The sequence below is a fragment of the Cucurbita pepo genome, chromosome LG05, assembly GCF_002806865.2.
Source record: "Cucurbita pepo subsp. pepo cultivar mu-cu-16 chromosome LG05, ASM280686v2, whole genome shotgun sequence".
NCBI classification, from domain to species: domain Eukaryota; kingdom Viridiplantae; phylum Streptophyta; class Magnoliopsida; order Cucurbitales; family Cucurbitaceae; genus Cucurbita; species Cucurbita pepo.
In genome coordinates, this window is record NC_036642.1 from 8,926,413 (window position 1) to 8,939,564 (window position 13,152).

At 37.9% G+C, this 13,152-nt stretch overlaps 2 protein-coding genes across 3 annotated transcripts; one reads left to right on the top strand and one right to left on the bottom strand.

Annotated features, from left to right (window-relative positions):
- The first annotated feature begins 1,379 nt into the window (after window positions 1–1,379).
- Window positions 1,380–7,917, top strand: LOC111794644 (protein CHROMATIN REMODELING 35-like). 2 transcript variants are annotated; one of them, XM_023676734.1, is made up of 8 exons: window positions 1,380–1,681; window positions 1,773–1,844; window positions 2,017–2,174; window positions 2,838–3,388; window positions 4,360–4,542; window positions 4,876–5,040; window positions 5,822–7,563; window positions 7,643–7,917. In XM_023676734.1, exons 3-8 carry the CDS (start codon window positions 2,168–2,170, stop codon window positions 7,644–7,646), a joined length of 2,652 nt encoding a protein of 883 aa, XP_023532502.1. In that variant the 5' UTR covers window positions 1,380–1,681; window positions 1,773–1,844; window positions 2,017–2,167; the 3' UTR covers window positions 7,647–7,917. The 2 variants fall into 2 exon arrangements, with proteins under 2 accessions (XP_023532502.1, XP_023532501.1); XM_023676733.1 differs by having other exon boundaries at window positions 1,380–1,668.
- Window positions 7,918–8,469: 552 nt separating this feature from the next.
- On the bottom strand, window positions 8,470–12,231 carry LOC111796068 (BEL1-like homeodomain protein 7). The gene is made up of 6 exons (XM_023678755.1): window positions 11,868–12,231; window positions 11,555–11,633; window positions 10,319–11,231; window positions 9,811–10,190; window positions 9,674–9,734; window positions 8,470–9,398 (listed from the first exon to the last, which is right to left on the bottom strand). The coding sequence occupies exons 3-6, from the start codon at window positions 11,189–11,191 to the stop codon at window positions 8,706–8,708; spliced, it is 2,007 nt and encodes a 668-aa protein (XP_023534523.1). The 5' UTR covers window positions 11,192–11,231; window positions 11,555–11,633; window positions 11,868–12,231; the 3' UTR covers window positions 8,470–8,705.
- Between the last annotated feature and the right edge of the window lie 921 nt (window positions 12,232–13,152).

The following is a 13,152-nucleotide window of genomic DNA, read 5'->3' on the forward strand; positions in this document are numbered from 1 at the left end:
TAAACTTGTTTGGAAAAAATAAAATTATATATATATATATATATATATATAACTTTTTTTTTCTGTTAAATTACAAATTTGGTAAATGGGAAAGTTAAATTTAATTTTCACCTACTTAAAAAGTTACTATTTATAATTTAACTTAGATTTTTTTTTACCCAAGGTTTTAACATGAGTCCGTTGGGGCGAGGTTTTCCATCCATTGGGGGCCTCAAGCCCACCGTTAGGGAGAGGTTCCACCCTCTTTAGGGCCAGTTTTTCACTCCTTAGGTGTCTTAAGCCCACCGTTAGTAAATATTGTCCCATGACCGGGCCAGTTTTTCACTCCTTAGGTGTCTTAAGCCCACCGTTAGTAAATATTGTCCCATGACCATGATCATTCCCTAAATTAGTAGGTATCCTCTTAATCGAGGCTCAACTCCTTTTTTCTTTTGGAGTCCTTAAGCCCACCGCTAGTAAATAATCGAGGCTCAACTCCTTTTTTCTTTTGGAGTCCTTAAGCCCACCGCTAGTAAATATTGTCCCTAAATTAGTAGGTATCCTCTTAATCTCCTCTTTTGGAGTCCTTTGTTCGACATTTGAGAATTTACCAATTTATTGGTACGATACCATGTCAGATGAACATGACTCTCCAAAATTGTATAATATTGTCTACTTCGACTATAAGCTTTCGTGGCTTTGCTTTGGGCTTCCCCCAAAAGGCCTCACATGAATGGAGAGAGTATTCTTTGATTATAAACCGATGATCATTCTCTAAATTAGCTGATGTGGGACTTTCATCATCCAACAATAATTACACGGGTAAAATAAGCTCGACCCATTTGTAATTACGAACCGCTTGTAAATGATTGACTTGTCTGATTATATTTATAGACACAACTGGTTCTACAATGCATAAGAATACAACTTTAGATCTCATTACTAGTGGAGAGTAACCCTTAAAAGACGGGTTGAATTGTTTACATAAATATTTTATATATTAAATATAAATGAGAAAAAAAATTAATTTGAAATATTTTAAAAAAAATTTAAATGAGATTTGAGTGGAATATATATTTAAATATTTTATGATATCCAAATATAATAAAATATATATTATTATACATTAGATATTTAAATATATTATATCATATTTAAAATAAATTATAAATGATATATTATATTAAGAAAACATTTATACCCAACGTTGAAAATTCCAAATTTGCAATTATTTAACCAAAGAAAAAAAAAATTAAATGTTAATCTCTGCTGGCGTGTCGTCTGAGTCAGAAAGCTGACGTAATAAGGACTGACTCGGCAAGCCACGTGTACTTGATCCGTCGCAATCTTCTTGAATTTTGATTGGTTCACAATATCGTATTCTCCCTCGTCACCGCGGAAACGCCGCCGTTTTGGTACAGTCGGAAACGCCCTCAGTCCGAGCAGCAGAGCGGAGCAGGCCCTTCGTTCTCCCATTTCCTTCATCTCACGCATGCTTTGATTCTCTCTCTCTCTCTGTCTCCATTGTCAAGTTCAACGAGAAAGCTCCTCATCGAGTTGAATCAAAATGTGAGTTGATTCCGCTTTCAATCGGACCCTAAATCGTTGAAATCGGGGTTTTCTAACTCTGTTCTCAGTTTCTTCTTCTGCTCGGATTGATCAAATTTGTTAGCCTCCGTTTTCCTCGAGGTCAGTTGTTGTTGTATGCACTTACTCGGCGGATTCTGTTCGGTTGTTTTATATTTCTTTCTGTAATGTAATCTTTGCTTCTGTGTGTTTGTGGAAATGCTCAGTGTTTGCAATACTTGAACGTACCATGGATGCGACCATCGACTTCTCCCATAATATCTCCGCCACTCCAAATGGTACCCTTTCCTCTTCCACAAATGGGGGTTTCTTTTTTTGGTTTCCCATGTGGGTTGTGTTTATCCGGAATGTTCTTCACGATGCTGATTCTTTTAGTGTTCTGGTTATTTCTAATCTCTTGGTTATGTCTAGCGCAATGTTGCATGTTCTTTACGTCGATTTTTATTGCAGGGGTTGTGCTGTTCTTGTGTGAATATGACTTGTTTGGCAATGGTATCGGTGGAAATTGTTTGTTGATGAACCCAGGACGTTAGAGAAGGGATATATGTGTGTGAAGTGTGAAGAATTGTTGAGTATTATCTGATACTGTTGCTGTATCAGAATGTACGGTAAGGTTCTTCGAACAAACAAAATAATTGGGCATACTTTGTTGGTTTCAAGAGATTGAAGCACCTTTGTTTTGTAATTTATTTCATTCTTCGTTTTAAAATCATGTGGAAGATTATGTTAGGCATTTGTTGTTTAAACTAGAATTATCTGTGGAAAAATAGTCTTTGTTTTGTTGATTTAATGTGCTTTGTAATGAATATCGGATATATTGTTTAGGAACTTTTGATTTATATACTCCACACTTCATGTAACGACCCAGGCCCACCACTAGCAGATATTGTCTTCTTTGGGTTTTCCCTTTCGGGCTTCCCTCAAGGCTTTAAAACGCGTCTGCTAGGGGAAGGTTTCCACACCCTTATAAATGGTGGTTTGTTCTCTTCCCAACCAATGTGGGACATCACACTTCAAGTTATAGCTTTATTTGATACTGATCTTATTTTCTTTCATTATAGCCTTTTTCGTCTAATATTTTCCTTTTCCTTTCTCCTGGTGCAGTATTGTTGAATTTAGTTTTCTATTGTTTTCTAATGAAGAACACTTGAATTTAGTTTTTGTTTGCTAAGCCTGAATATCTGACCATGGAAGGATGTTTGTTCCTATTCTGTTAAGTTCGTTGAATTGCTACTGTTAGATACTGATAATGTGCGATCCGTTGTGGTCAGGACTGTTTTACGAGAGACGTAAGAGACTAAAATTATCTACTGATGGAAAAGATTTCCCTGGCACTGCCACCATTTCTGCCCAAAAAGATGACATACCGAGACAAAACAAAATGAAGAACTCGGCGAAAGTAATTGATTACTCTGATCCGTTCGCCATTAATAATTTGATCGATAGCTTGGATTGTGGTCAGTTTGGAAGTGTCACTAAAGAGATTGAAGTCCTTGTTTCGTGTAAGATGCAAATTCTAAGTCCTTACATTGCCAAGTATCCTACGCTGTCGAGTGTGTTATTTGGTCTGGGGAGAAGTAAAGAGTGCACAGAGGCAATGAATCATCAAGCTTCCCAATTGGTTCATAATAATCTCATTGATTTGGAGGATGATTCTGCCATTGACGTTCGTGACAACGATGTTGAGAAATCACGATTGCCTATTGTAATAATTGATTCTGATGAGGAAGAAAGCTATGTTCCGAGGCGTATACATCCTTTTCAAGAGGTTGTTCTGCCTAGACCACCTGGACAAAGTCTCTTCAAGGACAAAGTGGTAGTGGTAAGCTTTCTAGACATCTATGTAACTGTAAATTTAAACATATATATGAAATTGAATATTGTGACACATCCACCGTTAAAAATAAATAGCCAACATGTAACGATCCAAACCCACCGCTAGTAGATATTGTCCTCTTCAAGCTTTCCCTTTCGGGCTTCCCCTCATGGTAAAAAACGTGTTTGCTAAGGAGAGGTTTCCACACCCTTATAAAGAATGCTTTGTTCTCCTCCCCAATCGATGTGGGATCTCACACAACATCTATGTAGTAGCTTCAATTTTTTTCTTTTTTAATAGAACAAGAATATTTAATTTGAAAAAAAATTGATACAACCAAATTGTTAAGAGGTCTATACATTCTTAAGAACTTATGAAATGATAGGCAATTACGAGGATGAACTCCATCTACAATGCAGATTAGCAAAAGATGAAATAAGTTGGCTACCTCTCTACTCCAAAAAGTTTGGAGAATAGGCATTGAGGACATCATACCTAATTCCATATTGTTGTTGTTTGTTTGTGTTTTCCTTTTTCTCTCTTTCTTTTGGCAGAGCATGAAACAATTCCTAATCCATATTACCGAAATTCTTCCAGAAGAAAATGCCAATTTTGTGTGGATCAGAAATGAAAGAGGCAATTGAGAGCACTTCAATCTGAATACGTAAATTTTTTTATGAAATAAAATCTTAAAGGATGAATACCAATCCGAACATCTTCCACGGAAATTTCACCTCATAACCAATGAAAAATTTAGTTAATTCAGGCTCTTGGTACGTGTTGTAGAACTAATTCTGAATGTGGAATGAAAACAGATAGCATGATGGAAATTTCTACAGCATTTTATAATCTCAATATTGTTCATTGATTACTCCTATTGATCAGTGTCTAAAAGTAGTGCCTTATGAAATTATATTATTGAAGTTTAGAGTTGAAGATAATTTATGTATGTTCTAAGGATGGATTTCTCTTGTTAGGGACGCCGGGCTTCAAATGGGGAGGAAGCAACTCCTATTGGTGAAAGTGAAACTATAAGTAAGAAAGACAGAGGTGTTTACGTCGGTGTAGAAGAGGATGAGGTCAGCGAACAGGCTAACAGTGAAGAAGATGGTCTTGAAGATATTTGGAACGATATGAAAATGGCATTGGAATGTTCCAAGGTATTGTTGTTATATATATAGGTCTCTGTGCCTGCAGTTTCCTTCAGTTCTGGTTTTTAATCTGCAATGTATTAATTCCTAATTATATACCCTTAGTTTCTAAGACAATGAGTGCAGCTATATTGAATATTGCTGTAGCTTATCAAATATTAGTGATTTTTTTTACTTGTTTAAAGAAAAATCCTAGTTTTGTGCATGTTGTGTTGAAGTAGAATTTTACTTTGTGCATGTTGTGTTAAAGTAGAATTTTACTCCTTTATTGTCATTGCCCTTTTCAACAACTTAACTTGTTTTTGTAAAACTTATAATTCTTGCAATTCTAACTTCTTCTAGGACTTGGATGTCGCTGTAGATTCATCATCTAATCAACAAACTACAGATGATACTACGGACTGTGATCATTCTTTTCTCTTGAAGGAGGATCTTGGTTATGTTTGTCGCATTTGTGGGGTTATTGACAGAGGAATTGAGACCATTTTTGAGTTTCAGTACAACAAGGTTTGTGTCTCTGTTGCCGAATTATGTAGCTTATTGCATATTAGTGTGCTTACATGTAAAGTTAAACAGGTAAGTGGCTTTAGCTCGCTGATGTACTTGAGATAGGATTGTAATTCAAGGATCTCTGTTGAGGGTGATATTTTTATTAACATTAGCAGGTTTGCAACATGGCATCTCAATTGTGTGAAAACCATGTTTCCTTGCCCTTGTTATATGAACATATACGTGCCAAAGTGGGGCAGAATGATTTAAATTGTGGTCTATAAGCCCGTGGGTAGCAGTCTTTGTTGTGGCCCTCTGAATGTAGCATTGGTATATGTTGATTTTGAATCTCAAATGTAACATCTGAGGATGCGATAGATACATACTTGAATGAAGCTTTTATCAAGTTTATACTCGGATAATAAGTGCGAACAATTCATGCGTTGGAAAAAGAAGTCACAACTACATTTTCCACTCTACGAACAAAAGCTAGACCTGGTTTTTCTTTGTTTTTTTTGGCTGTAATATTAAATTTTAAACTTGTCTGATTCCTTAAGCTTATTTGAATCGAATAGTAGATTGTTTTGTTAGTTTTTCACTAATTATAGGATCCTTATTAAATGTCACTGTCATGTCAAGTGATAGTAGGTTGTTTGTGAATTTGGATCGACATTACTAGCTATGTCATGTCGAGTGATATAATTTTGAAAAATCCTGAATAGTTCCTGATCTACATTTGTTATCAGCTCTATCATCTTCTGTGAACTTAATCTTGCAATGATTCATATTTCTTTTCCAGGGTAAGAAGAGCACAAGAACATACATGTCTGAATCTCGTAACAAAGATTCAGGTGACGTTGAAGTTAAAATTTCAGAAGATGATTTGACTGTAACTGAAATTTCTGCACACCCTAGGCATATGAAGCAAATGAAGCCTCATCAAATGGAAGGTTTCAATTTCCTTATAAGCAACTTGGTAACTGACAATCCTGGAGGCTGCATTTTGGCTCACGCTCCTGGATCTGGAAAAACCTTTATGATAATCAGTTTTATGCAAAGTTTTTTAGCCAAGTATCCACAGGCCAGACCATTGGTTGTGCTTCCCAAAGGAATCTTGGCTACATGGAAAAAAGAGTTTCAGATTTGGCAAGTGGAAGACATTCCACTCTATGATTTCTATTCTGTTAAAGCAGATAATAGGGCTCAACAGCTGACAGTACTGAATCAGTGGGTCGAGCACAAGAGTATTCTGTTCTTAGGATACAAACAATTTTCCACAATCGTCTGTGAGGTTGAAACCAGTTCATCATCAACTGCATGTCAAAATATATTGCTCAAGGTTCCTACCATTCTTATTCTAGATGAGGGGCATACTCCAAGAAATGAGAACACTGATATTTTGCAAGCTCTTGCCAAAGTCAGAACTCCACGAAAAGTGGTTCTTTCAGGAACCCTTTATCAGAACCATGTTAAAGAGGTATTCAATATAGTGAATCTTGTTCGACCGAAGTTCATGAGATCCGAAACTTCTCGACCTATCATCAAGCGCATCATGTCAAGAGTGGATATACCTGGTGTGAGGAAGCAGTTCAAAGCAGGTGTTGATTCTGCTTTTTATGATTTGGTGGAACATACACTTCAAAAGGATAAAGATTTCAGGAGGAAAGTGAGTGTCATCCATGATTTACGTGAAATGACCAGCAAGATTTTGCATTACTATAAAGGGGATTTTCTCGATGAGCTCCCTGGATTGGTCGACTTTACCGTGGTGTTGAATCTCACCTCTAAACAGAAGCATGAAGGAGAAAAGGTTAAAAAGTTTAATAGGAAGTTCAAAATAAGCTCTGCCGGCAGTGCTGTTTATTTACACCCAAAGTTGAATGTTTTCTCTGTGAATGCTGTTGTAACGGATGACAAAATAGATGAAGTCATTGATAAGCTGGACGTTAAAGATGGAGTGAAGGCAAAATTCTTTCTTAATATGCTGAATTTGTGTGCCACTACCGGGGAGAAGCTGCTGGTTTTCAGCCAATACCTGCTCCCTTTGAAATTCATGGAGAGATTGGTTGTGCAGAAGAAAGGTTGGAGTCCAGGAAAAGAAACCTTCATGATATCTGGTGAAACAACTTCTGAGCATCGGGAATGGTCGATGGAACGCTTCAACAACTCGCCCGATGCTCGAGTCTTCTTTGGTTCCATTAAGGCCTGTGGGGAAGGCATATCTCTAGTAGGGGCATCACGTATCATTATTTTGGATGTTCATCTGAATCCATCAGTGACCCGCCAAGCAATTGGTCGTGCTTTCCGTCCTGGCCAAACTAAGAAAGTCTTTGCTTATAGATTGGTGGCTGCTGACTCTCCTGAAGAGGGGGATCATAGCGCTTGCTTCAAGAAGGAACTGATTGCTAAGATGTGGTTCGAGTGGAACGAGTATTGTGGCTATCATGACTTTGAAGTGACGACTGTTGACGTGAAAGATTGTGGCGATAATTTTCTAGAAACCCCACTTCTAAATCAAGATGTCAGAGTTCTGTACAGAAGGTCCGTACGCTATATCTTCTCAGTTGAGCTACTTTACTTCTAGAATCTCCTGACACATTGTGTTCTTTACTATTTTCAGGTAGACCCTGCATAATAATTGTCTGATCAAAGCCCTTCATCAGACCATTTTGATCCTTTTTCTTGTTTTTGTAAAGAGCATGGGCAGATAGCCATGGTGGTGTTAGTTGGCTTTCTTTATTGACTTGTATAGCATGACCACCGCCGTGCCTGAATATTGTTCACGGCAAACGGAGTTTGGAACCTCAACCAACTCCTCCTATAGATCCCACTGGTCTAGGTTTTTTGGTAACAAAATCTTGATACTGTTAATTCCAGTTACGGCTTGCCTTTTATGCTACCTATCTTTATAAGTTTGAATCATGGAGCTACAGGTTACACTTGGGGAGCTAATAAGAATGAAAGCACTTGTGAACTGAATGCGGGACTTCCAATTTGAAGGACTCAAAGGTAAAGCTCTATACCCATTATAATCTGTAGAATATTAGCCGAAGTTGTCTACTTATGTTGATTACTTCCTTAGTTATTCGAGTAATGGAGGTTTGTTAAAACTGAAAAACCGGATTGAACCAACTGAATCGAGTCGGTTTGAAGCATACACATTTTAGTCCGTTTATCGAGATTCAAATCTTGGTCGAAAATATAATGTTTTTATCGATTGAGCTATGCTCAAAATGACTAATTGATACTTTCTTGATTCCACTAGTACACTTGTAAAAACACGTAGATTACAATAAAATAGACAAAAAAGCATAAAAATTGGAGATTTAAAAAGATATGTAATAGAGGGTTTAAATTCAAAATCACTTAAAACATTTATTCAAATGATGATATTTCCTGTGGAAACCAAAGTTTGGCAGTGACTGAATCATATGCAGACAGACAAAATATGGCTAACCTTCCAATCGACTACACATGATATATATAACAAATATGTTTTTTGCTGCTTTCCATATATCATATATGGAGGACACAAATCATTCTTTTTATCTGCAAGCAAGGAAATGCTACAAGGAACAGCCTATGTTCTAATGCAGAAAAATCCATGTTCCTTTGCTCCTTCAGTGGTACATATATATCATCTAGTATATGATGCAGACCAGCAATCTTGTACAGTTGCACTTTTACACAACAAAATCATGGTAAAGATGAGAAGGGCCGAACCTCGGTTGCGGATTACCAGCGTTTACGCATTCAAAATGGCCTGTGTCCCCGAGAGAAGACGCTGCAGCATTGTACATTTCGTCTCCTCTCATGGCTGCAAAACCATGATGTGTCCCAGTGGGCATAGGTATGCCACCACCCTCACAATGCTGCAAGCCCAGTGTAAGCGATACCCCGCTAACCGCCCCAAACCTTCCCAGTTCAGACATGTGATAGGCAGCAGCGGCAGCCATAAACCTGTCACTTCCTGCCTGAGACTGGACAATTGCATCAGGAAAGAAATTAGAGTTATTTACATTAGGCCTTAGCTCCTCCCTCGACTTTACCAGCTCGTTTTGAGCTTCGATGTGAGCACCATTTTGGAAACTAGCTAGTCTGGTGGAACCTGAATTTCCAAGATTAGAGGCTTGATCGGATTTTAAGTCGATAATGTCTCCAGCGCTACATCTTTCGGTGGCTGTTGAACTTGTACTTTGTTGCAGATCCTCCTCCTTATTATCCTCAAAGGTCCTGTTATCTCCTTTTGTTCCCTTGCCAACATTTTCAGATGATGATATAGAGTCCATTTCTGCACTGCCTGCCTCTTCCTTGTACATTTCCTCTACCATAGGTTTCCAAAGACGAACGCGTGCATTGATAAACCAATTAGAGACCTGCACAAGCCCATCGACGACATCAAATTTAATATCGGTACACATGTCAGTACAACAAAACTCGAGGTAGATATAGACATGGTGGAGAAATAAAATGTGAAGACGATTTGGAGCTAAATCGGCAGCCTCCACGACATGTACCTACTTGCAGCAGACACATCTTTTCAGACATAGAAGGTTTGGTCTTTTCCAACATAACAAACAAATTGATTCAAAATATTATCCAAAATCTTTCTAGTGCCCTGTTTCTACTTCCCCAGTTGTGGAGTTTTTACCTGACTTCTAGTCAATCCTGTTTGCCTTGCCAACATGATCTTATCAGAGTCCTTTGGATACCTGCAAATGTAGTACTAGGTTTAATTTCGGTTCGACAGAGAGAACATAAAACGAAATACTAATGTTCGAGACTTACGGATGAAGGAAATGCTCGAACAGCCAAGCACGAAGAATCGAAACAGAGTTCTCAGGCAACCCTCTTTGAGGCCTCCATGCATGCTGCTGTATCATACCAAGCTGCTGAAGAGCCCTTTGTTGCCTTAACTGCTGGTCGACGTACCGGAGACGGGTGATTCCAACTCCTTTGTCATTTCCAGAGTTCTCATGCTCTCCCAGGCTTTTACGGGTAGCTCGAACTTGACCAGCTATTGCATCCCGCAAGCACCGAAAATGACGAGATATAGTCTGGAGTGCAAGTGCAGTATATGGCTTAGACGCCCCACATCCTGCTATAACATCAAACGATGATACCACAATCTGCATCTGATGGTAATACTGATTGTACCTTCTATCAACCTACAAAACAAGATCAAGAGTTCACCTTGAGCTCGTACTTCGGAACAAGTCGGTGTCACAAACCATTTCAACGGAAAACCGAATCGAATGTGTTCATCTAATCTAGAGAATATAAGAGAGTATATTACCTCATCCAACATGTATAAAAGCTTTGTCAACTTGTTCTGCAAATCTTGCTTTTCAGCATGAGAGAGCTCACAAGTTGAATTGCTTCCAGTTTCTTGAGGGTTTGAAGACGCTCCGCTTGCAGTGAGCATCGAACCATCGTTTTTGGTTCCTGCATCACCATTCTTTCCACTTCTAGTTTCATGCTCATGTGAGCTCTGGTTTCTCTCATTATTAGGTCGCTTCAAAGCTTTCCTGACATTAACAGCTTCATCAAGGAGTTGTTGTGCTGCCTTAAGGTACTTCGAGTTCGGCATCGTTCGTGCAATCGTAGACATACTGTATTGAGATAATTCGCCCTTTGCCAACTGCTCGTCTCTAGAGCTGCCATTTCTGCAGCCATCGTCGCCTGAACTAGTCGGATTCGGACTCAAGAACGAAGCTAAACCCATATCCGAATTCCTATAAGGAATTGATGGCATTTGAATTCCAGATGGAATTTGTGTACTAAGAGTAAGGGATAACCCCTGACCCTGCAAATTCTGCCCACCATGAAGAACATTGGTCGGGCCACGCATCGAGCTCGCACCGACCATTTCACTCCTTCCCTCTCCTCTCCATGTATTGAAATCATGCTCAGCAATCTCCGAACCACCGAGATTCGACAAAAACTCCTGCTGTTGTTGGCTCGTTCCCGCTGCTCCAACCGACGTTATCTGACCACAACCATTGTCTCCCTGTGAAGGACATGAATCCATGTACATCCCAGAATTATGCATCATCATATTCCGGGGAAGAATCGACGAGTCTTCATACGAACCGATCAAAGCTCCTCTCGAGTAGAGGATAGGAGTAGCATCCCTTCCATTACTCGAACTAGAATAGTAAGTAGCCATAGATTTCCCCTCTCAATTCAGAACTTCGTAGTGTAGTCACCTAACACAATTTTCAGCCATCAATGAATCAAACCTCACTTGAATACCAACAAACAACAAAAAAACAAAACTCAACCAATCGAAAATTTCTAGGGTTCTTAATTCCACAGTCCTTCGCAAAAAATTTCCCGAATCCCACAAGAACAATCACAAGAAAAAAACGAAAACAAACAAAGAAACAACATAGAGCTACTCATAACCTGCATGCAGAACTAATTACTCAAGCAGAGTGTAGTAAGCATATTGAGAGAGACTAAGAATAGAATATTTTAAGTTCATAGATGAATAAAGAAAGAAAAGTATAGATTAAGATAATATAAATACCCAGAAATCCGCGACGGTTGCCGCCGTGGAAGGGAACAAAAAAGCTCGAAAACGGCACCCGATCGGCGGAGCATAAAATCTGAATCCCAAGTAAATCCCAAACACCAACAAAACACCAAATCTTACTTTTCATGGAAAAATTCCAAACACCAGAAAGAAGAACACAAGAACATCAATGGATCTTAAAGAAAGAACAGGAGGGGGAAAATCCAGAAGAATCAACAGAAGAAAAGCGAGACACAGAGAGAGAGAGAGAGAGAGAGAAGTGTATGGACTTCGATTTTGAAGACGATCTAAAAATTTAAAACCATACGATTCTTATCTATAATTTGCATCAATTCCCACGTGAGAGTAACACCGATTTTTTTCTTGATTTCTCTCTCTAAATGATGACTTTAATTCCCTTTTCTCCATCCCCCAAAAAAGAGCCCTCTCTTTTTGTGGCTGTTGATTGCTTTTCTTTGCTCCTCTGCTTCAACAAATTCAAATCCCCCGCTGTTTCTTCTTCGTCTTCTGCATCCTCTTCTTGGCCGATAACGCCGCGTTTGGTTAAGAAGCTTAATCCCTAACTACCAGTTCGTGGACGGACCCATGGCTTCTTCTTCTTCTTCTTCTTCTTCTTCTTCTTCTTCTTCTTCTTCTTCTTAAACCCCAAAAAACCCTTTCTCTCTCTACCCTTCCCTTTCTTTCTCTCTCATCCCACGAGCATGGAGGCTCTGGTTTTTTACTGCTCCATATATTATTTATTTATTTATTTGTTTGTTTATTCATTTTATTTTTTTATTTTTTTAAGACGGAAAAATTTTAATTGGTTCCAAGCAATCGTTGGTTTGGTGCTCGTATCACTCTATTTGTCATTTTCTTCCAACTATTCTGCTTTTGCATTTGTGGTCCTACTTTTTAATCTATTTATATTTCTACCCCTCAAATATTTCCTTTTTTTTTTTTCTTTTTTTTAACCATTAAGAAAAAAAATAATAATAATTAGTGGGTGGGTTTATTTTCTAAAATATCTCTTCCTTTTATTCCTTTTATTGTCTTATTAAATTAAATTAAGTGCGAATATAATATTTCTAAACGTTAAAAATGAGAAACAAACCGAAGTGGGATTGAAAGTCTAATATTCATTCATAACAGTTTAAATAGGATACTCGGTCATCCTCTCGGATGATTATTGATCATCATTTTAGTAAGTTATTGTCTTGTAAACGGTTGATCAGCTATGAGCCCAGAAAGATTCCTCACGTATTGGTAGCGGTTTTCAGCTATTGTTTCCCTCCCAAAAACGTGTTCTTACCTGTTATTCGCCACTCGAAACTAACGTTTTTTTTAATTGATTTTGATAATGGTAAATATAGTTAGAGAATTTAGTCCTTAATGAAATAGTGGTTGGTTTACATTAATTGTGTGTAATAATAGTAATTGTTTCTTTTTGTTATATTAATTAACGAGATGAAATCAATTAATTAAGTACTATGTTAATTATTATGCTATCATTTATATTTATTGAACTAAATTAACGCTTAATTTATTATTTTATTTTATGGATCTACGTTTCTATTTATATACAACGCTCGAGTAACTATAGGTGTTTATAT